The sequence below is a fragment of the Oppia nitens genome, unplaced genomic scaffold (genome assembly GCF_028296485.1).
Source record: "Oppia nitens isolate AA-2021 unplaced genomic scaffold, nextdenovo-longstitch-racon4-pilon3 scaffold6_pilon_pilon_pilon, whole genome shotgun sequence".
NCBI classification, from domain to species: Eukaryota; Metazoa; Arthropoda; class Arachnida; order Sarcoptiformes; family Oppiidae; genus Oppia; species Oppia nitens.
In genome coordinates this window covers 2,241,230-2,265,546 of record NW_026533250.1, presented here as the reverse complement: position 1 = coordinate 2,265,546, position 24,317 = coordinate 2,241,230, and the positions used below count along the sequence as shown (strand labels likewise).

General features: G+C 25.5%; 8 protein-coding genes across 11 annotated transcripts; 5 read left to right on the top strand and 3 right to left on the bottom strand.

Annotated features, from left to right (window-relative positions):
- Window positions 1-270: 270 nt before the first annotated feature.
- LOC128962456 (protein inturned-like) lies at window positions 271-2,666 on the top strand. Its single transcript, XM_054308831.1, has 2 exons — window positions 271-648; window positions 719-2,666. Exons 1-2 carry the CDS (start codon window positions 332-334, stop codon window positions 2,664-2,666), a joined length of 2,265 nt encoding a protein of 754 aa, XP_054164806.1. The 5' UTR covers window positions 271-331.
- A 2,724-nt stretch (window positions 2,667-5,390) lies between these two features.
- On the top strand, window positions 5,391-10,348 carry LOC128962264 (aquaporin-10-like). 2 transcript variants are annotated; one of them, XM_054308629.1, is made up of 13 exons: window positions 5,391-5,438; window positions 5,673-5,831; window positions 8,663-8,758; window positions 8,838-8,897; window positions 8,967-9,033; window positions 9,093-9,122; window positions 9,185-9,215; window positions 9,284-9,342; window positions 9,416-9,496; window positions 9,582-9,640; window positions 9,722-9,980; window positions 10,042-10,122; window positions 10,192-10,348. In XM_054308629.1, the coding sequence occupies exons 3-13, from the start codon at window positions 8,663-8,665 to the stop codon at window positions 10,233-10,235; spliced, it is 867 nt and encodes a 288-aa protein (XP_054164604.1). In that variant the 5' UTR covers window positions 5,391-5,438; window positions 5,673-5,831; the 3' UTR covers window positions 10,236-10,348. The 2 variants fall into 2 exon arrangements, with proteins under 2 accessions (XP_054164604.1, XP_054164603.1); XM_054308628.1 differs by lacking the exon at window positions 5,391-5,438 and having other exon boundaries at window positions 5,583-5,831.
- A 411-nt stretch (window positions 10,349-10,759) lies between these two features.
- Window positions 10,760-19,536, bottom strand: LOC128962455 (RAB11-binding protein RELCH homolog). Its single transcript, XM_054308830.1, has 2 exons — window positions 19,361-19,536; window positions 10,760-11,626 (listed from the first exon to the last, which is right to left on the bottom strand). Exon 2 carries the CDS (start codon window positions 11,513-11,515, stop codon window positions 10,760-10,762), a length of 756 nt encoding a protein of 251 aa, XP_054164805.1. The 5' UTR covers window positions 11,516-11,626; window positions 19,361-19,536.
- On the top strand, window positions 10,859-13,032 carry LOC128962221 (D-aspartate oxidase-like). Of its 3 annotated transcripts, none has more exons than XM_054308580.1 (2): window positions 10,859-10,907; window positions 11,954-13,032. In XM_054308580.1, exon 2 carries the CDS (start codon window positions 11,956-11,958, stop codon window positions 12,994-12,996), a length of 1,041 nt encoding a protein of 346 aa, XP_054164555.1. In that variant the 5' UTR covers window positions 10,859-10,907; window positions 11,954-11,955; the 3' UTR covers window positions 12,997-13,032. The 3 variants fall into 3 exon arrangements, with proteins under 3 accessions (XP_054164555.1, XP_054164554.1, XP_054164556.1); XM_054308579.1 differs by lacking the exon at window positions 10,859-10,907 and adding an exon at window positions 11,769-11,830; XM_054308581.1 differs by lacking the exon at window positions 10,859-10,907 and adding an exon at window positions 11,794-11,820.
- LOC128962454 (protein C19orf12-like) lies at window positions 13,765-14,228 on the bottom strand. Its single transcript, XM_054308829.1, has one exon. It carries the CDS (start codon window positions 14,194-14,196, stop codon window positions 13,765-13,767), a length of 432 nt encoding a protein of 143 aa, XP_054164804.1. The 5' UTR covers window positions 14,197-14,228.
- On the top strand, window positions 15,523-16,625 carry LOC128962222 (tumor protein p53-inducible nuclear protein 1-like). Its single transcript, XM_054308582.1, has 2 exons — window positions 15,523-16,188; window positions 16,252-16,625. The coding sequence occupies exons 1-2, from the start codon at window positions 15,561-15,563 to the stop codon at window positions 16,443-16,445; spliced, it is 822 nt and encodes a 273-aa protein (XP_054164557.1). The 5' UTR covers window positions 15,523-15,560; the 3' UTR covers window positions 16,446-16,625.
- Window positions 19,537-19,847: 311 nt separating the features above from the next.
- LOC128962453 (flap endonuclease 1-like) lies at window positions 19,848-21,454 on the top strand. The gene has a single exon (XM_054308828.1). The coding sequence runs from the start codon at window positions 19,973-19,975 to the stop codon at window positions 21,452-21,454; it is 1,482 nt and encodes a 493-aa protein (XP_054164803.1). The 5' UTR covers window positions 19,848-19,972.
- A 262-nt stretch (window positions 21,455-21,716) lies between these two features.
- LOC128962200 (bifunctional coenzyme A synthase-like) lies at window positions 21,717-23,513 on the bottom strand. Its single transcript, XM_054308554.1, has one exon. The coding sequence runs from the start codon at window positions 23,354-23,356 to the stop codon at window positions 21,743-21,745; it is 1,614 nt and encodes a 537-aa protein (XP_054164529.1). The 5' UTR covers window positions 23,357-23,513; the 3' UTR covers window positions 21,717-21,742.
- Window positions 23,514-24,317: the final 804 nt, after the last annotated feature.

Here is a 24,317-nt window from a genome sequence, read left to right as displayed (position 1 = left end):
CAATAATTAGTGAATAAAACTATAATCAATCAAATTAACAAAACTAATCAAAAGTCATCAATAAATCAACATTTATTATAAAAATTACGATATATTTCATAATAATAATAAATAATAATAATCTGTAGACACAATCAATAGACACAATCAGTGGACATAAAAATAATAAAATTTAATAGAAAGTTAAAAAATTTAATAATAATTTGTTTAAAAAAATATATAAATATTATTCACATTATATTATAATTAGTCAAACAATGACGTGATTTGTGTAATATTTTCTATACTTTAAAACAAATGTTTACAAAACAAAGTGTTAAGACATCGATGAATGCAATGTATGATTGATTGTGAAGACAACTCATCTCTGGTGTCATCAAAAGCCATCGCAATGTCTTCATTAAGTGAGTCGTCGTTGTGCTCGACGTGTACCTCATCTTCATGTGATAGCAGTCACTCGTCGATGACTCTCAACGATGAAGACATGGATTATACGAATCTATTGTCCGATAATTGCAAACCATTTTTGTTTTATTTAAAGTTATTGACTAATGAAGAAACAGATAAAGACAAAGACAATCATACTTTTAAAGCAAGTGATGAACATAAAGATGATGTGATTAAAGATGTTAAACAAGTGAACGATCGGTAAGTTATGGTATCAAATGAGTGATGATTTTATTGAACAACAAATGATATCAATTGGTTTGATTTACAGAAACACTGGACTCACTTCTTGGCTTTTCGGCAACAAATCCTTTAAACGAAAGAGTTTTAAAAGGAAGAGCAGTCAGAAAAAAATATTAAAAGAAGTGATCGATAATAACAACGATAATAATAATCCATCGATTAATGTCACAGTTTGTGATGATATTAATGTTAATGAAGTTAAGACAACAAACAAGTTATTAGATTTAATTGAAGGCAAATGTGAGACATTTGTCTCGAAGATTGATAACAAATTGATTTTATTATATTTAATGCCTCCAAATGACATTCAATCTGATTGTCTGCTCTATTCATATCCTAAAGTGATAGAAAATGAAGACATAAACCCTGTTTTGATGAATCTTAAGGGTATGTTTGTTACGCTATCACAAGTGGTCTCTCAGATAACTAATCAATGCATCAAATTGTCATCAATTACTGTAAATCACGAAAATCGAAAACAAATCTACAAAACAGGTTTTATTCACGAAAAGGACAGTTTGCTTGTGTTAGCCCTTCCCAACACTTTTACCGACATTCAAGTTGAAGGTATGGTTGAAACCATTGCCAGAGTTTTACGATTTGTATATAAATCGATGGATTCTGCATTTAATGATCAATCAAAACATGAAAATCTTACAAAATTGTTCTCAATTGTTGAATATCTCTTATATGAAGATTCGAAAAATTTAACAATTGATTCATTATTTATTAATTCAATGAAAAGATTAATAATTGATGACGAATTAGCCACAAATCTTAGCGATTCTCTCAGTGAATTTGAAGCTATGGATTGGATTAGTGATAACTCGACTTTTGACTTAAGTTCACAAAATAGTTGTCAATTTATTGTAATCGGTTCTTGTCTTATATATAAAGGATTATTATTATCATCTCATTTGCCAAATCATCACTTGAAAGACGTATATTTCTATTTGACTGTCAATGGATTTCTTTCATTACATAAAAGCCATTCAATAAGACTAATCATTTGGAGTGAAATATTTCCTAATTCTGAAATAATTAATGTGTTTGAAGACCAAAATGTTAAATATATTATATTAATAGTTGGTTTTCAACACCTGATCCATTGTACTCTTATTGAGTCACCTCTCGTGCATTCAAATGAAACACAGATTACTGTCAATGAACTGATAATTAATGAATCGATTCGGTTATTGAAATGGCATTTCTCGAGAATTGGAGTAATCGATGAAATCGATGACTGTTTTAATATTCAAACAATGGCTGCCAAACAAATCTTTAGTTCCAATAAAGAACAAAAACGTTACAAATCATTGTCTTCATTAAAAGATCTACTGTTTCTTAGTCCGGCCTCTTCTCAGTCGAGATCACAGATATATCATTCAAGTAGTTCTTTGGCATCACTTGAAGGTTCCAGTCTTTCAGCATCTATTAAATCCACTTCCAGTCCTTCATTACAATACTCAATGCTTTCTCGTAGCCATTCATCGAGTACTACTAGTTTGAGTCAAAATACATCTAAAGATCAAATCAAATACAATAAGACTTATTTACAGCAAAATATTAAACTTCCAGAGAATCTTATCTGTTATTTAAATATAGAAGACGGACAGGAAGTGTTTGCCGGACCACTTCTTCAGTTACCGAAAAATATTTGTGAAAAGATATTCAAGAAATTTACTGAATGTTGTTATGAAATGAGTCAATGCTTCAGACATTCTTCAAGTCATCAGATGTGTCATGAAATTGGACGTACTTTTCAATTAAAGATTTCGTCAAATTTTTTGAGTCCAAATAAATTGAAATCAAAGAAATCAGATAATGAAATATATTTATTTAATGTTATTGGAAGACAACAAACAAATGTCGAGTTTTATGCCTGTTTTAAGACAAATACAAATGAATCTCAATTTACAGACTTTGATATCGAAGACTTCATATATGGTCTTCATTTGCAAAGAAGAATATTATAATTTTTAACTCGAATTTCATGTCAAATATTTACATAAAACAAAAAACTTTATTATCTGTGTATAAATTATTTTCATTTGTGATAAAACGTTTGGTAAATATGATATTAAAAATTATAAAGCAATAATAGTTTATAATTTAAAATATTATTTCGTTTATATATTAAATCTATTTTAATATAAAGGTTTAACATTTTAAAAACAAAATTTATTAGTTTATAATTTACATTTATATTATATATTTAAAAGTTTACTTAATTGGTAATGGTTATTTTTTAGTGAATTTAATAAATACTTTTTTATTGTTTTTACAAATGTTATAATTATTTGTATAATATTTAATCTTAAACTTAGTGGCAAAATGTCATAATTCAAAACTTTTTTGATGTCGTTTTAAAGTAATTAACTTATAAAATATTTTGATAAATACTACAAATCTATAATATATTTATTAGAACCAAATTAACACTTATTTGTGATAATAACATATAAATCAGTAAAAAAATAAAATAGTTATATTGTAATTGCTGTAATTGTTTTAAAGTTTAGTAGATATATTAAACATTTAATATAAACAATGGTATTATATGACATCAAATCAAATTGTAATTAAAATGGTTCAAACTTTATACTATTAAAGAACATTTGTATACACAATATTTACACTAACATAATGCATAAAAAATAGTGTCTGCAAAATATCAAAAATTTTGATTTAAATTTGTCAATATATAGATATACAGTATAGATTAAATTTGTATATTTCTAGTGATGAAATTTAGCTAAAGTACAAATATTATATAGTATATATATACCAGGGTTAAACAAGGGGGTAGAGGGTTAAACAAGGGGGTAGAGGGTTAAACAAGGGGGTAGAGGGTAAGGCCAAAATACATACTGAGATCGAAATTTTGTGATTTTTCCCGACCAGACTTTTTGACCAAATTGAAAAAATTTTCGCTTAAAAAGAAAAGAAATGTCCCCTAAAATTTCGGGACCGAAATTTTTTCAAGATTTTAAAAATTATAATTTTTTATTAAGTGTTTTATATTTTAATAACTTGTATGAATAAGATTATTGAGTAAAAATAAGTAAAATAGTTAAATCATGTTAAAATTAATCTAAATATAACATTATTTTTATTAAAATATTGAACTAAAAATTGAAAATTAACTATTTGTTGAAAGATTATATTCTATTTAAATAGAATTAGAAAATAAATAAAGTTAGAAAAATAATATGTTTTATGCTGCATATGATAATGTTTTTATTAATAATTTTTAAAATTTTAGTTAAAAAATATTTTAAATTTTATAATTACTTGAATTATAACTTTAACTAAAATTAAGTAATAAAAATATGTATGCAAAAGCTTAAACATTAACTATTATTTAAAAAATTAATCATATTATAAGTAGAATATTATTTTAAAATAATAAAAATACTTAAAATATGTATATATTGTTTTTTTTATTAATTATTTTTATATTTTAAATAAAAAATTATTTTTTAAATTTTAGTTACAATTTAAGTGTTTATTAATTTAAAAAAATATTTTGTGAAATAATGGAATTTATTGGGAATATTTACCTATTTTACTGGGAATTTTCGGGATTTAATAAATTTTAGGGAATTTTTACATGACCCCAACTTTATTTTGGGTTTTTGAAAAAATTGCTTTTTAAAAATGCAATAACTATACCCATCTTATAAGGTCTAAAATAAAAAATCTTGATTAACCCTAATATATACTGTATATATTAAATATTTTGAGAATGTTAGGCAGCATTGCCTGTATGAACTTCTAATATATATATATATATATGCTTTATACTGAACTGGGTTTATCTTAGCCACACACACACACTTACTAATCTATTTCCACCCACTTTGTTACCCACTTTGTTACCCACTTTGTTACCCACTTTGTTACCCACTTTGTTACCCACTTTGTTAGCCACTTGGTCATTCATCCACCTACTCACCCAAATATTAATTAAGTTGATAAAAAGTAAAAATAGTCAGTTAATTTGACCATGTTCATTAAAAGATACATAAAGTGATTAATTGCAAAGTTGTATATAATTTTGTAATTAATTATTTTTGATTTAATTGTAAGATTGACAAAATAATTGCAATTATCTGGTCAATCATACAATTAAATCAAAAATAATTAATTACAAAATTGTATACAGCTTTGCAATTAATCACTTGATGTATATTTTAATGAACATGGTCAAATTAACTGACTATTTTTACAGTACCGTATATTGAGTATAAAATTGTTTATAACTGTCATTTAGTAATTTTTATATTTAAAATATGATTTACTATTAATATATTCAAAATAAATCATTAGTCGGGAGTCTGATATTAAGTCAATGCCTAAAAAATATCTTTATATGTAAACTAAGTTTCAAATAATTTGTTGTAAAAAGAGATGAAATAGTGATATAATATGATATACTAAAGTTATTTTAATAACAATATTAGAATTGTATAAATGAAAGTTAGATAAGTTAATGATAAAACTTTTATTAAGTAATAATAACAAAATTTCGATGAGAAACCAATTGATTTTTTATAAATATTGGAAAATAAAGCGATAATATAATATAATCAAATAATATGTTTATTATTTCCATATAAAGATTTAAATGAACTTTTTATGTGAACTGTTTCCTATCAGACAAATGTTTTGTGTCTAAAAAAAGTTAACAGAAATTAACCACACTTTCTAAAAAAAAAACATTTTCCACATTTGCACAACAATTGGTTAGTATTCAAAAAAAAACATTTTATATGATATTACAGTCAATTTGTTATATAATTTATAGATATTTCTATATCATTCTCAATGATTCATTCAAAAGTCTATAATAATGCGGTCATTAAAAATAATATTCTTATTTTAAAAAGCAATTATTCACTAAATTATATCATTAGCACTAATATTGATATATACCGTATTTTTTTAATTTTAATTTTTTAATTTTTGCTAACTTAAAGATTGTTGAGCAATACCTTAAAAACTATATTAACAAAATTTTGGCAACGAATTCAAAATAGGATTAACAGACAAACAAATATTTTCAGATTGTTTTGTAGAACTTCATAATATACGGATTAATTTACTAATACAGAGTGCGAAACATAAACACACAAAAAGTAAGTATTATTTAAATTTAAATTTTTAATAATAATTAGTTATTTTTAATATAAATTAATATATTATCAATATTTTTTATTTATTGATTTTATTAGTTAAAAAATTTATTTAAAATACTTTATAGCACCGTAAGTAATTTTATCCATTTTATATATGAGATATAAAAGTTAGTTGATTTTAAATAAAATATAGCATTAATTCATATTCATAAATTAAGTATTCTTGTTTTATGTTTTTAAAATTATAAAAATAAAATATGAACTAAAAAATTATAAACATTAATTAAAATATACAACTATTTATTAATTTTATTAATTATATTATTAATTATATTATTTTATTTGAACTAACATATTATATAAATATATAAAACATAAAATATGCAGTACAGTAAGTCACATAACTTATTTATATGATATTATATTAATTATAAATAAACCTTAATTTATATATATATTTATATTTTACTAATTAGTAAATTATTAATAGAGACATTTAAACTATTAATATACAGTAAATATAAAAGTATAATTGTATTACAAATATAATTAAATGTATTTATTCATTAGTAAAAGTTAATTGTTATTAATAAATGATGATATTTACATGTGTATATAGAGCATAGGAAAAATATATGTAAAATAACTTTTTAATATTTCGTTATAACTTTGATTTCGTTAATAAAATATAAATGTACTTTTAAAATAATTTTTCATATTTATTAATTTATAAATTGTTTTATTAAATAATTTTTATAGCTTCCTTTAATATTATGACAGAGAAATTTCCTTAAAAATTATTATACATTAGATTTCTTTAAAATTTCTAGTTTGCTAAAACATAATACTAAAATATATTTTATTTTACATACAAAATTTAATTAACAATAATACAGTTTATGATAACTAATATACTGTATGTATGTATATATATATATATATTTCTATATGTTAGTTGAAATAAATTAAAAATATTAAATTCAAGTTAAAAATAATTAAAAAGAAATATACTGTATATCTAATTGTAAAACTTTTAATTAATGATCGATTTTTTTTATTTTCAAGAATTTTCGAAAGTTTTATTTATAACAAAATTCTGAACTAAAGCCAAATTGTAGACAAGTTTTGCTCCACTTTTAGTTAGATTTGTCTGCTATGACACCAATCAACTCATCAAATAACAACAAATTTCACGATTTACTAATAATATAGTAGTTTAATGGTTAACACATATTCTTATAATTGATTTATAAACTATAGTCACTTTGATTATGAAATTATTATTTATCTAAATACTGTTAAAATAGTTATCTTATATTATTTATGTTAATATTAATTTAAAAATAATATATAAATTGCACTTAAAGTAAAACTAATAGACACTACTTATAATTAACTTTAGTTGTTAGAAATCTCATATGTATAAACTAGAAATTATAATATTAATATAAGTATAAGTATATGACAAACAAAAATATATTACTGTAAATATATAATGAGATAGCACATATTATTGTATTATATAAAACTATAAGTTTAATTATATTAATGATTTATTCAATTATGCAATTATTTTACAGTAATGTCAAGCATTTTCATTACTGATTTTATCAAATATTGACTTCAATATAGTGTTGGCAAAAAAGAGAAATTTATAAAATAATAGAGAAATTTCTAGAAAGTTTCTAAAATAAATTTCTGTTTATGTGATCCCCATGGTTAATTTTGTTCTCTCGATATTTGTTATCTTTAACATTGTTTAACATATTTAAATATTATTATTAGTATTTTAATTATTAATTAAAGTAAAAAAATAATTTATTTAATTATATTAAACTATGATATAATAAAATGATGAATAAACTTTTACAAAACTGATTATTATTAAATAATTATAATTATTTATATAGGTATCCCATTTCTATAATAATGTTATACAGAAATCAACATTATATAGTATAATATTATATGTATAGTATTATGTCTTATTAATATATTTATAGTATTATAATAGATATGGGGATCCCATTGTATAACAGTAAAGTTAAATTTCTATAGAAATTTATTCCTGAGAAATTTATTTAAACTTTCTAGAAACTTTCTCAGTGAAATTTATTAGAAACTTTCTATTTGCCCATCTCTAGTTCAATAACTTATAGATAAAATATTAGTAATTTTATTGATATTTTCCAGAATCAAAATTATATTTACAATATTTTTTCGCAAACCATTTATCCTGAAACTCTTATAATCAATAATAATCAATAATAACCTATAAATATCATATTATTGTGGATTATAAAAATTAATTTCAATAAAAAAATTAGAAACAAATATTAATATTTGTCTGGTCATTATTGTTACAAATGTTTTATTTTAATTTTCATAATATCTAAAAATGCATAATAATTATTGAACTATTGAATATTAATTATTTGACTAGATGATTTTTTCAAATTTCATCTCTTTAATTCATAAAATAATTTTTAATTTAGAGACATATTTCTAAATAAAAATAGTATTTATGAGACAATATTTAAGAACAAGAAATTGTCTTAAATGAAAATCAATACATTTGTTATTATATTATCAAAACTCTAATATTAATATATAATATATTGTATATATCACACAAACTCAGTTATATAGTAATTAACTATAAATAAGATCTAAATTTAAATAATTATAAATGCCATAAACATATACTATAAAAATATAGAAAAGTTATTTATAAGATGTTACACTATAATTATAGTTAAATTATGTAATAAAATAATAAATATTGTAATTTTGAAATAAAATCTTTATTTTATTTGTTTTCTAACAAAAAGATGTCTGAAAATCGGGTGCTTTTGGGGGGTTTGAAGACCAAAAATATTGTAATCAGAGAATTCTTATCTGAATTCATCGGGACTTTAATTTTAGTCGTAAGTATTAAAATTGCAAACAATTTATTTAAATATTTTTTATTTAAAACATATAAAACATTTTTGATTCAAACCATAGTTGATGTGCAACTGTTCAATTGCGGTCCAAGTGCTCAGTCGGAGACCACATCTTGATTTAGTAAACATATTAATATTAAATAATTTAATTTCACATTCAATACTAAAAATTATTTATTTTTATTTATAGAATTCAGTGGGAATTGCCACAGGAGTGGGTCTTATGATTGCAGCCTATTTAGGAGCAAAAGTTTCCGGTTATTTATTATATAAAACATATCGTCTAATAGTATAATAACTTTTATTTTTTTATTAGGTGGACATGTGAATCCTGTGGTCACTTTAGGTATTTTGTAGTTATATCAATATAACAATAAATTTTGATAATTATTTAATTTGTATAACAAGCGGTGGCAACATTGGGAAAGTTTCCTTATAGGTAAACATAAAATATGAAACACATTAAAAAATACATTTCATCTTTTGATTTATTTGTAAATAATTTAGAAAAATTCCCCATTATTTCATAGCACAATATTTAGGAGGTTTTGTCGCTTCAATATTAGGTATTTTTATTGTCAATAATTTGTAAACAATATTAATATATATATACTATATATATATTATCCAATACTGTAGTGTATCTCAACTTTTATTCTGCTATTAATGAATACGATGGGGGAATACGTTCAGCATTTTTCAATAGCACCAGTACTGCAGGTATGCATACATTTTATAAGATATTTAACAGATATATAACTGTAACTCATCTTTTGATATTTTTTAATAATAATAATAATAATAGGTATTATGACAACACATCCAACATTAAATTTGACGCCATGGGGTGCTTTGTGTGATCAAGTAATTGAAATATAAATAAATTTATAACTTATAAATATTTAGTTAAAATAAAAACAAAAATAATTGCAATTAAACAAATAGATAATATCAGTGGCTTTACTTCAATTTGGGATTATGTGTCTAATTGATCCCAAGAACCAGAACGTACCAAAACCATTGATCCCAATAGCTTTCTCACTATTATTAGCGGCACTTATTATGGCATTTGGCCATAACTGTGGACCTGCACTGAATCCCGCCCGTGACATACCCGGCCGTATATTTGCTATTATTATTGGCTATGGTTCAGATGTATGGGGCCCTCAAAGTTTCGTTTATTGGATTATTGGAGGATTAATTGGTTTGCCATTAGATGATTAAATTATAATTATTTATTACTTATTTTATATAACTATAATTAGGACCACATATCGGTGCTATAATCGGTGCCTGGATTTACTATCTTCTAATTGAATTACATTTGGAAGATGACCAACAATTAGGTAATATATATATATATATATTTAAAATTATTAATAATATTAATCTAATAATCATTTTGATATATTTAGAGAGAAAGGAAGACGTTTTGCTTCAAAAGATATCTGAAGCATAAAATGAAAAAATTAGAAAAACAATATTCAATAGTATCATAAAGTGGTAAATCATAACAAAATCAATTATAATTTAATATAATCACATATATTGTGATCTTAATATTAGTTTTGCCTTATTTGCTATTAATTAAATTTTTCTTAAAACAACGGTTTATTGATTATTATTAATAAAATTTTTTGTTTTAAATGAGTTATAACATTATTTATTTTTAATATTAAACATTAATTTATAAAATAATTCACTTATAATGTTAATATTTTTAAAATAACAATAATAATGTTTTGCAATAATTTACATTAAATACAAAATATTACAAATAAATCATTATTTGTTATTATAATAATTAGATACAATAGTAAAACAATCCACAATTGGATGCGAATTGAGATCAAATATTGTGACCAAATATTTATATAACATAAATATTATAAATTTATAAATAAATAAAACATATAATCACAACATATGTTTGTTATTGATTTAAATATCAATTATAAATTAAGTTTGATTTAAATCAATGATCTATTCATTTGTAGTCAATTCGGATGAGTTTATTGAACTTTGGGACCAATAATTGCGAAATAACTGTAAAATATCGGGAGGTTTGGTTACATTGAGACCGACGTCATCCCAACTTTCAAAGTCTTGCTCTTCATTTTCATCACAAAAAGTAATTGAAGTTAATTTGTAATTATGTTTCATTAGATATTCATTAACCAAATAATTTAAAACTCTGATCTCATATGGTTTGCCGGCACTCGAGTCAGTCGAGTCTATCATATAAGTGACAGGACATGAATTAAACATAAAAGGCGTAACAGATTTAGTTGTCTCTGGAGATGAATGAGTCACCGATTGTGATGAGTCTGATTGCTTTGCGGACGAAGAAACTGTAAGACTGGCTCGCAATGACTTAATTGTTTCGCGAGCCTTCCGTAACTCAAACTCGAGAACAGCTATTCTTTCATCCATTTGTCGCTCGCCATCATCTGAATTGCGAGTGAAGTCCAACGAATCAAATGTTTGCTCAGATGAAGTTCGTGGTAATGGACAGTGCAATACATCAAATGTCAATTCTTCGTCCGATTGTTTTTCAAAATTTGTCGGATTTGAGAAAAAATCGCGAAGTCGTGGCAACTCTTTGCCATTTTCGAGGAGTTCCGCATGAAATTCAAGTGCTGTTAACAAAAATCCTTCTTTAATTAGTTTGTGAGCTATTTTATCAAATGAGACGATGTCTACACTTAAGATGGAGTTTGGATCCACTTCTGTCATCATTTAATAGTCGTTATAATTATCAGTCAGTACTTCAAAACATATGATTGCAATGTTTTCTAACACTTCAAGTGTGCGACCTATCGATCAATTTATCAGTTTTCTTACTCATCTCTGTTTAAAAAAACATAACAATATATATATATTATTTGATTTAATAATATATTTATATTATATTATATTAATTAATTTATAAATTGTTTTTAAAGATTAATTTATGATTATATGTTTAAATTCAACTCTGGTTTATGTCACTAATGTTATCTAATTCAAGGATTCATATTACAAGACTTGTAATACAATCTAATGTATATTAAAGTAATTTTTTGCTTTTTATAATTTCATATCATAATACATATCATAGAATTATATTTAAATATTAATACATAATTTTTAACTAAATTTTTACAATTAAACTACTTTTAAATCTATTTTATTCAGATATGAATCTTAAGTCATCTAAACCGCAAATCGGAGTCATTGGTGGCGGTGTTGTCGGTCTATCGACGGCTTTATATATTCAGCAAACTATACCATCTGTAGAAATCACTGTAATTGCCGATAAATTTCTTAATGAAACACTTAGTTATGGAGCGGGAGGTCTATTCAGACCGGAAGTTAATATCGGAACATCAAAAGAGATAGCCGAGGATTGGGCCACAACAAGCTATAATCACTATCTTAAGCTATGTATGTCAAGTGATGCAAATGCAAGTGGTATGCAATTGGTATCGGGTTATCATATGAACTCCTATTCCCAGGAAAGTCTCAATAATGGTTTGTTGGCTAAACTATTGCCTGATATTCGAGACTTTAATGATAACGTAAGAAATTTATTCCCAAAACGTTTCAAATATGGTGTGACATATACGACAATAATAACTGATCCCCGATATTATTTGCCGTATTTAACTAATAAACTGATCCAAAATAATGTCCGATTTATTAATAGACATATCGATAATTTGTTTCAAATTGCTGACAATTATGACATTGTTGTCAACTGTAGTGGTCTTAATTCAAAAAAATTAGTCAACGACTGGAAGCTAACCCCAGTTAGAGGACAAACAATTAAAGTGAAGGCGCCGTGGATTAAACACTTTTATTTTGCTGATGAATCTTATGTTATTCCCGGTCGGGATTACGTAACATTAGGTGGTATTAAACAATATGGTAACTCTGACCTAAACGTCAACTATTTGGATAGAGAGTCTATTTGGCAGCGCTGTACTCAAGTAGTGCCAAGTCTTCAAAATGCAGAAATAGTTATGGATTGGGTCGGACTTAGACCACAGAGACAACCCATTAGAATAGAGGCGGAAATTATGACCGATAGTGATCACAATCATATGAAAAATAATCTTAAAGTAATCCATAACTATGGACATGGAGGTCATGGTATAACATATTCTTGGGGAACAGCAAAACATGCCACACATTTGGTCCAACAAATGCTGTCAACAAATATGTCTCCTAAACTATAAGTAATTGAATGACATATTAAATAAGATTGATATTGAATTAAGTGTACTAATCAATCATTATCAATGTTTTGCATAATTTGTATTCAAGTTTTTAATAAAAATATAGATTATATTCAATTTATTGTTTACTTCCAACCAAACCAACACATTAATGTCAAACAAATATTAATCCAAAGTTCATAAGTTATTTTTGTCAAAATATCATTAATTAATAATCTCAATATTAATAAAGTAATATAAATTAGTTTCAACTGGTTTAACAATAGTGTGGTCACTGATTTGATTATATGTATTGATATATGTTATGATAAGACATTTGAAAACATTTATAAATTATAAATAAATCCATACTATACAGTATATTAGAAAATAATATTCATTTTATCATAATAATTAAAATTATGAAAATACAAAAGTATTATTGAGTATACCAATTTATTATCAATATAATCATTTAAATATTTATAATTAAAGTCATTTATTGTAAATAAATACTAAAGTATTATACAATTAAACAAAATTAATTTGAATTTATATATATATATTGTAATAATCATTGAAGTTTAAATTTCAACAATTTAAAAAACCCAAATAAGAAATCTATATAAAATATAATAGATTTTTAAGAATTTATAATTTTATATGAAATTCTAAATAATTAAATATAAAAAGCTAACAATAATTATTTGGCACAAAAATATGCAATGAAAACATTTATATAATTAAAATATATTATTATTATTATTTCTGTATTTAATTATTTGAATCTTAAAGAACATGTTTTTGTATAATAGGAAGACTTTGTTCAATGAATTTGTGAACTAAAATAGTTTGAGAATTGGATTCACTGAGAGTTTTGCAAATCAAAGCAATTTTGATAAATTGTGTCAAATCATTGATTTCTAGACTTTTAAAAAGACATTCAATGTCTTCAGCCAATTGTCGCTTCTTTTCAGACGGCATTTCATTGAGTATTTGTCCGATCGGTTTAAATGAACCATTAGCTATAAATGCGGCTAAAAGACCGCCAGCAGTGCCACCAATTGCCAGTCCAACGGGTCCAACAAGTGTGGCGCCAATAAATGAAGAAACACCTGTAATAACCGCACCTTTCAATGACTGTCTAACCGACACCTGAACCTCATAGTCACCCATGACATCGATTATCACTTTTATTATAGTGTTTGTATCGATTGTCATATTTGACTGATTTATAGATCAATACAATAACAAATACAAAATAATTAATGTTTTTAATTTAATTACATATTTACTTTAAACCACTTAAAACATTGGTTGCGTTGCTTATACTTTAGATAAAGTATCTAACAATTTACTAAATCAATGTACAGTTTTATATCTAATTATATAAATATTTATATCAATTTTAAGACAAGATTATAAAAAAATTAATTATAGTTCATATAATTTCGCTAAGAAGTGATTGTAAATAAAATTTAATTTATTGTATAGTATTGTCAAACTTTAAATTTTTAAAAATCAAACAATTTGAATCACTTTTTTATATAAATAGATAGCAATGAAATAATTATATTTACATCAAATAAGTATTATTTATACCGAAAGCAAAACCTAAATGTATTAATAGTTTGGACACACATCGAGTGATGCAATCATTGCTGACTATATATGATATATAGAGGACGTCATCATCACATCAAAAGCCATCACTTGTTTTATACGTTTCTACTAAACATTATATACACATAAATTTATATACGTTTGCCATACATAGCACTGTATTATACACTGTACTACAGTATATATATATCAATATATTGTTTATATACTCATTATATAAGACAACTCCTACTTTAATTTAAAGCCCTAACAACACAATTGTCAGCTAAAAGTAAGTATAATTTGGTTATAATTTTTATGAAATCTATTTAATTTCATAAAATAAAGGAAACGCCTTTTAAGCAATAGATTAGACAATAAAATCATAATCAGTGTATACTATAGACTATAGTACTGTATTATATTGTTAATACTGGACATACAACTGGTGTACAGCTGTTATAGTGTTGGTTACTAGGGTTGGGTAGTAGTAGTAGTAATAATAGTATTATTTATAATAAAGAGTATGTATTGAATAGATGACAGTCTCTCTGAGTTTGTGCTCTTTTATGAAATGAACGCTAAACTGGTTTTCAGTTTTAGTAGTGTTTGACATTTGCTTTGCCTTAAGTACAGCTGATTTTGTTAGTGAAGGTCAACAAAACAGTTAATTGTTTTGACAATTATTTTTAATTCAATATCATCTCAATTGACTATATATACGCAGTATATGTTGTACAGTATGTCTTCAAATATAATAATCATTCATTTTTAACACAATTTATTATATATTTATTTATTTTTTTAGGTTAACTCCAAACGTATTATCAATAGTAATATATTCATACTATTCATAACATTATAACAATTATAGTAAAAAACTTAACATTAATTATTACATTTGCATCAACTGTCCATTCATTTGACTCAAATCCCATTCAACACTTAAGTCTAAACTAAAAGTCTTGAAAAGCCATCAAATTATGTTTCGATTTGCAAATTATGTCTTCAGAGGTGATGTCGACTCCAATGACAATGGAAACGATGAAAATATTGATCTAAACGAGAGTCCAGTCGATGACGATTGGATACTTATTGATGTACCATTTAATGGTCACGAAGACAACTTCAAGACTGCAAACCAATTGCAAACAATTGCTGCCAATTATGAGACAACGAATACTTCAGTGCCTCAAACTGTGGACAACAACACTTGTAACGCACAAACACCACAATTAATTGATAGTCCGGCACCCATTGGGAGTCATAATATGGACGAGAGTTGGTTTATTACACCCCCGCCCTGTTTCAACAGTCTCTGCAATACTGTTATTGTTGAGACGACACCGTTGGAGAACCTGCTGATAGAGCACCCGAGTATCAGTGTGTTTGGACCCTCACTGCCGCCCATTGATCACAGATCACTCCATTCTGACCAAACATTACCACACACTTCATCAACACCTTCAACAGTCATGTCTTCCAATGACTCAAATCTTGTGACACAAATTCAGTCACGAAGACAATTGAGACAATTAAGACGTCAACAACAACAGCACCTACAGAGCAGAAACACTAACCAAAATACGGTTAACTCATTCCTAAGAACAGGTAGACATATATTAATAACATTTATTTGATAAATATATTTAATTATTTAAAATATAATAATAGGTATATTGGATGAGTTGAACGTATTGTCTACAATGCAAAGACAGGAAGTGACACAAATGCGAAAGTCATTGACCAAAGCAAATATGGATCGACAGAATAAAGTGTTGTCCCTCACAAACAACAGACCCGACACTAAACGATCAAAAATGTCGGTCAGACCTAACGGTATTTATAATAACAGAAAACATTGCTGACCATCACATAACAGTAATGTCAATACAATTATTAGTTAATTGTATTTTATAAGCATAACACACATATTTCACACTATGTCTCAGCTTTTAAAAAACATATATTTATTTGAAACCCTTAGAATTTAACTCATTATATTATTAATGTTGATTTTAATTAATATTCAATATATTAAGTTAAACATTTTTCAATTGATCACATATTAATCAATTGATTATTATTATTTATATGTAAACACTAAACATGAATATATGAATCCCTAATTTATTTGAAGCACATATAAGTAATTCGCTTACTGTATAAAAAAATGAATGTTTTATGCAATTCATTAACATTTAAATGACATATTGCTATAAATCTAGGAAATAACATAAAACTATTTACTAATAACTTTATCATATAAACTATTGGTTGTTAAATACCAATACTAATTGTTAGCAAAATTTCTTATTTAATAATATATATAAATTATATATAATACAATATATGGTAGTTAAATATATTAATATTATAATATAAGCTAAAAATGAGTAATATAAGTAATATTTATAGATTTTTGAAAAAATAAATCAAATATTATTAGTGTAGATGTTATTTCCTAGTCGATGGTCTGATCTCATAGTCAGTAATACTATTACTGTATTCAAAATCAATTTTAATAAATTTTTATTCAATGTTTTATAAATACTGTAGAATTAAAGACAAACATTAATTAAATGCAATATTTCATAACAATTTTTTTAACAAACAGTTTCTATCATTTTCAACAAATATTATTGATTTTAATTGAGATGAGCTCTTATTTGATTAAACCTATTCTATATCTACCTAACTATGAAAAAATAAATTAAATTGACTATAAAATAGACAAAATGAGCCAATACTTGACAATTTTAACTAAAGTCTATATAAAACATGATATTACTTGAAATGCAATAAAAAAGGTTGATTTCATAATATATATAAACTTAATATAATATTTGACGAATCATTAGTTTCAATCTGTGATCTCTCTCTCAATGTTTCATTAAATTAATATAACTCTCTGTATATTTGTTTTTAAATTTGTTTGTCTAATATATTTAATAATTAATTTATTATTTAATTTAACTACTATATTATTAAATTATATCAAAATCATAATATATTTTGAGTTGAGGCAACTTAAAAAAAAGTAATTGCAATATTTGCTAAACTAGTTGTTATCTTAAGTTTACATATGATTATAGACTATAAGTCTAATATAATAGTGAAATATGACATCAAATGATAAAAATAGTGTGACTTTCATGAGTTAAGCGAATGTTAAGTCCAAATGCCTTCAATTTATAAATATTTTCACTAAACATATGCTAAACGTATTCAATGATATACGATATAAAAACTCAATATTAGGGGTGAGTTGTCATCAAACAATTACTTTGAAACTAATAACAACTAACAACTTGTCCTCAATTCATATCAATAATTAATAAACTTATCTCTCATTTATACATATTTCCCGTCCAAAGACTCGTAAAGCATTTAATTATTATAATTGTAAAATAATTTAATTATTCAATTAAAATATGTATCATATTTGAAAGCCTTTCAAAGTACAACTCTCTTAATATAATAAATTTAATCATTATTACTAATTTAACTTTCAATTTAATATATTATTAATGTGTTGTAAACCTCTTTTATAACATTAAAAATGCACAAAAATATATATGTAAATAATAATTATTAATTAAACATATTATCTGTGGGTTTGAGTGTTAATTAGGATGAATGGATACACGTATATAAACAATATATTACATGTAACACAAGTTTATTATTATAAACTCATTTAGGAAATAAATATAATAAAATTTAATCTATTTGTAAAAATATAAGCATAAAATAATTGAAAAAAATGTAAAAATTGTGTGAATGTGCTCTCATTATAATAAAGTAATGTCTGCTTCAAAAATAAAATCAATTGTTTTATTTTAATTTTATTTTTCCCCATAAAAAACAACTAATTTTAATTTAGTATATAAATTAATAGATAAACTAAATAAAAATATTTTTAAAGATATATCGTGAAAAATATCAACAATCATATGATTTATTTCATAAGTAATTCATATGATATACACAGACAGTAATCAGTGCTTTAAAAAATAATATACTTTTAATTATTCATATTTTTGAAACATGTTTTCAAATAAATGCCACATTTAGTACATCACTTGATTTTTTGTTAAAAACAACATATTTATTAATTACTTATTTATAACTTATGTTTATTTCTCATTATTTGTAATAATTTCAATCAATAAGCACCGATACATTTTTATAGCATACCAGTGCATCATTCAAAGTATAGTTTTGTTTACAAATCACTTTAAAGGACTTTTTTAAAAATAGATTACTTATTCAAACAGTAAATTAATTGATATAAATATATGACGATTGTATTTAAACATATGTAATGACCAGTGATTTTAGTACAAAAATTTCACTAAACTTTTGAAATAATAACTTTAAGACCCAATTGACGGCTAATTAAATACATGTTTGACGTAAACTCAATGTTTTTGTTTGCATTGCAATAATCAATGGATGCCTTCATTTAACGGCTCTTTCAGTAAATTATAGTAAATAACTGTTTATTATTATTATTACATCAAATAAATGTAGTATTAGTTATATTACAACTTATAATACAACTTAATAGTAATAAAAATTTTAAAAAAATATATAACTATTGACTAAATGTTAATTTAAGTTAAGAAATCAAAAGACATAAAATAATTGAAATAAATGACAAATTGATTGAAACATTCAATTAAACAAATTATATGTAATGTAAACACATTTTAATTGACAATTTGCCGGATAATTATGTTTACAATATTGTTGTCAAACAATTTCAAACAATACTTACATTTTGTGTTTGACTTCACTGTCTATGTCCTCATTGATGACAATCACTGTAAATGACAATACATTTCATTGATTTATATTTTAATTGTTTATATAATTATAATACTATTAAAGTAATGATTAACTCAAACGGCGTTTAATGTAATATTCAATGCTTTCAACGCACCTGACCTTCAATCACATGCATTCATAAACTACAGTACATTGTATTTGACAATTGATTCAATCAATGTTTGCCAATATTATTGTTAATTATCTAATTATTTAATTATCAATTCAATCATTTTAACTAAAAATAATAAATTCAATAATTTTGTTAATATTAAAAACAAATTTAAATTATATTTGAAATGCAATAATCAATAGTAATACTGTACTACAGGTATTGTATCACTAATTTTCAATATTTTATTGTCGCTTTCAGTACTATTTTAAAGCTAATTATTGCAAATATTTAACGCAGACATGTAGTAAAAGGTACTAAATTATCGATTGGACTAATTGCGGGAAATCAACAATAATAGTGTTGTAAATGTTGTGAAATATTCATTAAATAAATTAGTTTTTACTTAAAATCATAATTAGAGTCAATTAAATCAATTTGTGTCCACCGATGGGTATATTAAACCTCTCGCGACTGATCGCCGATATGGCGCCCGAATCTATCCGTGAAGTAGAATTGAAGTCACTGTTTGGTCGCCGTGTGGCCATCGATGCATCGATGAGTATCTATCAGTTCTTGATTGCCATCAGAAATAAGGAGCAATTGATGACCAACGACTCGGGAGAGACAACCAGTCACTTAATCGGTCTCTTTTACCGAACCATCAAACTATTGGAAATGGGAATTAAGCCAATCTATGTATTTGACGGAAAGGCACCGCTACTGAAAAGCGGAGAACTGACCAAAAGAGCCGAACGACGCAAAGAGGCTGAGAATAAGTTGGCCGAAGCCGTAGAGGAACAGGATTTAGAAAATATTACTAAATTTAACAAACGAGTCGTTCGCGTCACTCGTCAACACAATAGTGACTGCAAAAAATTGCTTCAATTGATGGGACTTCCAGTGATTGAAGCTCCGTCTGAGGCCGAGGCCCAGTGCGCACAGCTATGCAAAGAAGGTCTGGTATACGCCACGGCCACAGAGGATATGGACGGTCTTACGTTTGGTTCTCCGAGACTTATTCGTAATCTTACTTCAAGTAATAACGAAAAGGTTAAAGAATATTATTTGGACAAAGTCTTGGCCGGACTCGGACTTACTCGCGACCAGTTCATCGATTTAGGAATTCTTATGGGATGTGATTATTGTGATAGTATTAAAGGAGTCGGTGGTAAAAAAGGTCTAGATTTGATGAAACAGTACGGATCTATTGAAGAGATTCTGGAGAAAAAATTTGGGATAACAGAGTTCATTGATGTCGACATTGATTATGGAGAACGTAAGGTCATCGATGAAGTTGTCGACAGTGGGATTGTTGTCGACGATAATGACAATCAAAACAATGTTACTAATAATGGAGATGACTTTGAAATTAAAAGTGAAGAAAAAGATGGCAAACAAAATGAAACCAATATTTCAGATGATGGCAAACAAGACCACGAAGAAAATGACGAAGATGTAAATGTCAATCAAGAAGAAAATGAATGTTCACAAGAACTGAATGATTCTGATATTAATAATGAGTTTCAAAGTAGTGATGAAACCAATTGTGAAGTGAAGAATAAGAAAAATAAATCAAAAGATAAGAAGAATCCAATTCCTGAGAATTGGCTCTTTAGAGGCGCGAGAAAATTGTTTAATGAGCCAAATGTGTTGAAAGGAACCATTAATGAGACTGATCTCAAACAGAAAGAATTCGATGAAGAAGCTCTCATTCAGTTCTTATGTGTTGAGAATGGTTTTGCTGAAGACAGGGTTAAGAATGGTTTAAAACGAATCACAGAATCGAAAGCGAAAAGTTCTCAAACGAGAATCGATAGCTTCTTTAAGATGATTCCCACCACTAATAGCACACAAAAAGCTAAGGTTGAGACCAAAAACAAGAGAAGTGCTCCACAAGGGAAGGGAACCTTCAAAAGAGGTCGTCGATGAATGTAATGATTGTTTCGTATTTCAATTCATTTATTGTCAGTTTATACATCACTTTTGACACATTTCAATAAAAACCAATTGTTTGTAACTCTGTATTAAATAAAAAAAATATTCATTTACTAATACAACAGTTAATATAATACATATAAATTTATACCAAACTATACTATACTGTATATACAACAGTATATATAGTAATTTATAATAATTCTTTGATAAAATTTATAAACTAAACAAATTGTTTAAAATCTGTATAAAAATATAACAATTATTAAATTAATTGTAAACTCAATGTTTTTTTAAATATGATTGTAGACAACCCCAAGCCCTCTTCACCTGATCCATAGTTATAGACTGATCCCAAAGCGTACAAAATACAACATTAGCTCTTTGGACACGATCTTCATTAGTCATCTGAGATTCAATACGACTTACAGCCTCTTCCTGAGTCAATTGATTGCGTTCTTGTAGTCGAGTGATGGCTTCATTTTCATCGATCAATGTCACCCATATTTGATGAACTTTGTGATCCCATTTAGCTTCTAATAGTAAAGCAATTTCAAGAACTATTACTTGATATTTATCTTTCATTTCATTGATTTTGTCCAGAATTAATACTTCCAGTTTCGGCCAAATAATATTATTCAAAACTTTGAGCTTATCTTTGTCTGTAAACACAATATTTCCTAATTTTTTTCTATCAATAGTTGAATCGTCAATCAATATGTGTTTACCAAAGTGTTGGACAATTTCTTTGAACGCCTCGGATTCAGGCGATTCGTATGTTTTATGAGCCATAAGATCACAGTTGATAACACCTGCTCCAAGACTTTTAAGTTTGTCAGCAATTGAAGATTTACCACTCGCTATACCACCCGTAAGACCTATAATGTACGGCCGTTTCGGCAAATTTTTTACTTCTGGTTCTCTTAAAATGGTTCCCAATTTTCTCATTCTTAATGATGAAGAGCTTATCTTTTGCTCTTCGAAAGTGTTTTGTTTATTAAAGTCATCCAATAAATCAATTTTAAAGATATCTAATGCCTTCATATCATTTTTAATCCTAATCTCATTGATCTTCTCTCCTCCTCTAACTGTCTCATGACTGACAACAATGGATTCAAGACTGGGATCGACAATAGCTGGTCCAAAAGGATCACTGATTGGCACAATATTATACTTAATAAATGGATCGACATCAGTGACAAATTTTCTTAGCTCTTCGATACGCTTTTCCATAGGAAGTATTAATTGCCATAACTTCTTATTTTTAATCATTGACTTATCGGTGACACCAATAGTTACAGTTTGATTGCAGTGAAGTTGAGCTGAACTAATGAGCACTTTATGGCCGTTATGAAGACCATCGAAAGTTCCGCCTAAGCAAACATTATCATACACTTTGACATTATCTCCATTTATATCATCAGTGGTTTGCAAATCATTTGCATTTTCAGGAATACATTGTATTTGTTGTATATTTAGCGCAAACTCTTTGATTAAGTAATTTCGTACTAACTCTTCATTATAATTGCCACCATTGATAAGCACAACCTGTGGAGTGAATTGAAGAGATCGCTGTAATGTTACCGAAGAATGTGTTGTATATCTTTGATTTCGATGATAATGTGAGTGATGGACAACTCGAATGTCAAGAAGTGGTGCACTTCGGTTCGCTTCGGCGTATATTTGCGGTAAAAATTTGCGCAATTGATTAACAAAGATATCGTTTTTGTGACAATTAGAGGTGACAGTAGTCGATGAAGACAATAAATTTGGATCAATTGATATATACAGTGTATTAGATATCGTTTGTTTGGCGTGTCTTAAGTATGCACTCAATCGACTTAATTGAGGAACAGCTGACAATAACATGAGACCAGATTTGAACATTTCGACCATTACTTGAGTGACCAATTGAGGTGATAATTGTATTGATAAAATAAAACATTTAATCAAATGATTGATTCATATATTATCTTATATTTTGCGTTTGGGTTTTATTTTCAATGATATTCAATGTAAACATTTTGTTACTAATGTTATGCAAGACTACAGTACTGTGTAATGTGTTGTCGTTTACCTTAATATTAATATTAATATAAATTACTATATTATGTCATGTTTTTTATAATATTGTTTTTTACACAAATGTCTTATCATTACAGCTAAACATTGTATGGATTGTAGAACTTTGATGAATATATTTTTAATTTTATTAATTATTAAAATATATAAACACTTAGCTATGATTTTTTAAAATTTACATTCAAAGTATATGTGCTTAAACTTTACAAAAGTTATTTTAAATATCACTTTTAATAAACTGATCACAATATAATTCATATAATATAAATATATAATAAGTTAATTCCCAGTCTATCGAAATAACCGGTTATGACGGATAAAATGGGCAGAATTAGTGACCAAATGACTAAATAGTAGGGGTTTGACACTAACATTGAGAATCAATTGAAATAATATCCGGGTATTAAAATAGTATCCTATAAATAGGTAGCCGTAAAGTCACACAAATATACAAATACAGTATATTATTACTTTTAAGTACTGTATATATTATATACTATTCTATACTAATGTATATAAAGTAAAATGTTTTAACAAAAAAATGTTTCGAAATTTTTCGCACATTTTGTAATATTAAAATTTAGTTTTAAAAATGTATTATTCTAATGTCTATCTAAAAAAATATATTATAGAATAACACGCGTTTACTTTTGGAAACCTCTAAAATAAACAGGGTAACATAATACAGGTATTAAATCATAAATTATAAACATAATACAGTATTAAGATATTATTTTATCAATAGGTTATATCAATATATTTTACTTAAACTTGT

Excerpts from the sequence above, each read along its gene's own strand:
- LOC128962456 (XM_054308831.1), top strand. The coding sequence starts at position 332 with ATGCAATGTATGATTGATTGTGAAGACAACTCATCTCTGGTGTCATCA. Across the intron at positions 649-718 it reads GTTAAACAAGTGAACGATCG|AAACACTGGACTCACTTCTT; the intron begins GTAAGTTATGGT and ends TTTGATTTACAG.
- LOC128962264 (XM_054308629.1), top strand. The coding sequence starts at position 8,663 with ATGTCTGAAAATCGGGTGCTTTTGGGGGGTTTGAAGACCAAAAATATT. Across the intron at positions 8,898-8,966 it reads GGAGACCACATCTTGATTTA|AATTCAGTGGGAATTGCCAC; the intron begins GTAAACATATTA and ends TTTTATTTATAG. Across the intron at positions 9,981-10,041 it reads GATTATTGGAGGATTAATTG|GACCACATATCGGTGCTATA; the intron begins GTTTGCCATTAG and ends AACTATAATTAG.
- LOC128962455 (XM_054308830.1), bottom strand. The coding sequence starts at position 11,515 with ATGATGACAGAAGTGGATCCAAACTCCATCTTAAGTGTAGACATCGTC.
- LOC128962221 (XM_054308580.1), top strand. The coding sequence starts at position 11,956 with ATGAATCTTAAGTCATCTAAACCGCAAATCGGAGTCATTGGTGGCGGT.
- LOC128962454 (XM_054308829.1), bottom strand. The coding sequence starts at position 14,196 with ATGACAATCGATACAAACACTATAATAAAAGTGATAATCGATGTCATG.
- LOC128962222 (XM_054308582.1), top strand. The coding sequence starts at position 15,561 with ATGTTTCGATTTGCAAATTATGTCTTCAGAGGTGATGTCGACTCCAAT. Across the intron at positions 16,189-16,251 it reads TAACTCATTCCTAAGAACAG|GTATATTGGATGAGTTGAAC; the intron begins GTAGACATATAT and ends ATATAATAATAG.
- LOC128962453 (XM_054308828.1), top strand. The coding sequence starts at position 19,973 with ATGGGTATATTAAACCTCTCGCGACTGATCGCCGATATGGCGCCCGAA.
- LOC128962200 (XM_054308554.1), bottom strand. The coding sequence starts at position 23,356 with ATGGTCGAAATGTTCAAATCTGGTCTCATGTTATTGTCAGCTGTTCCT.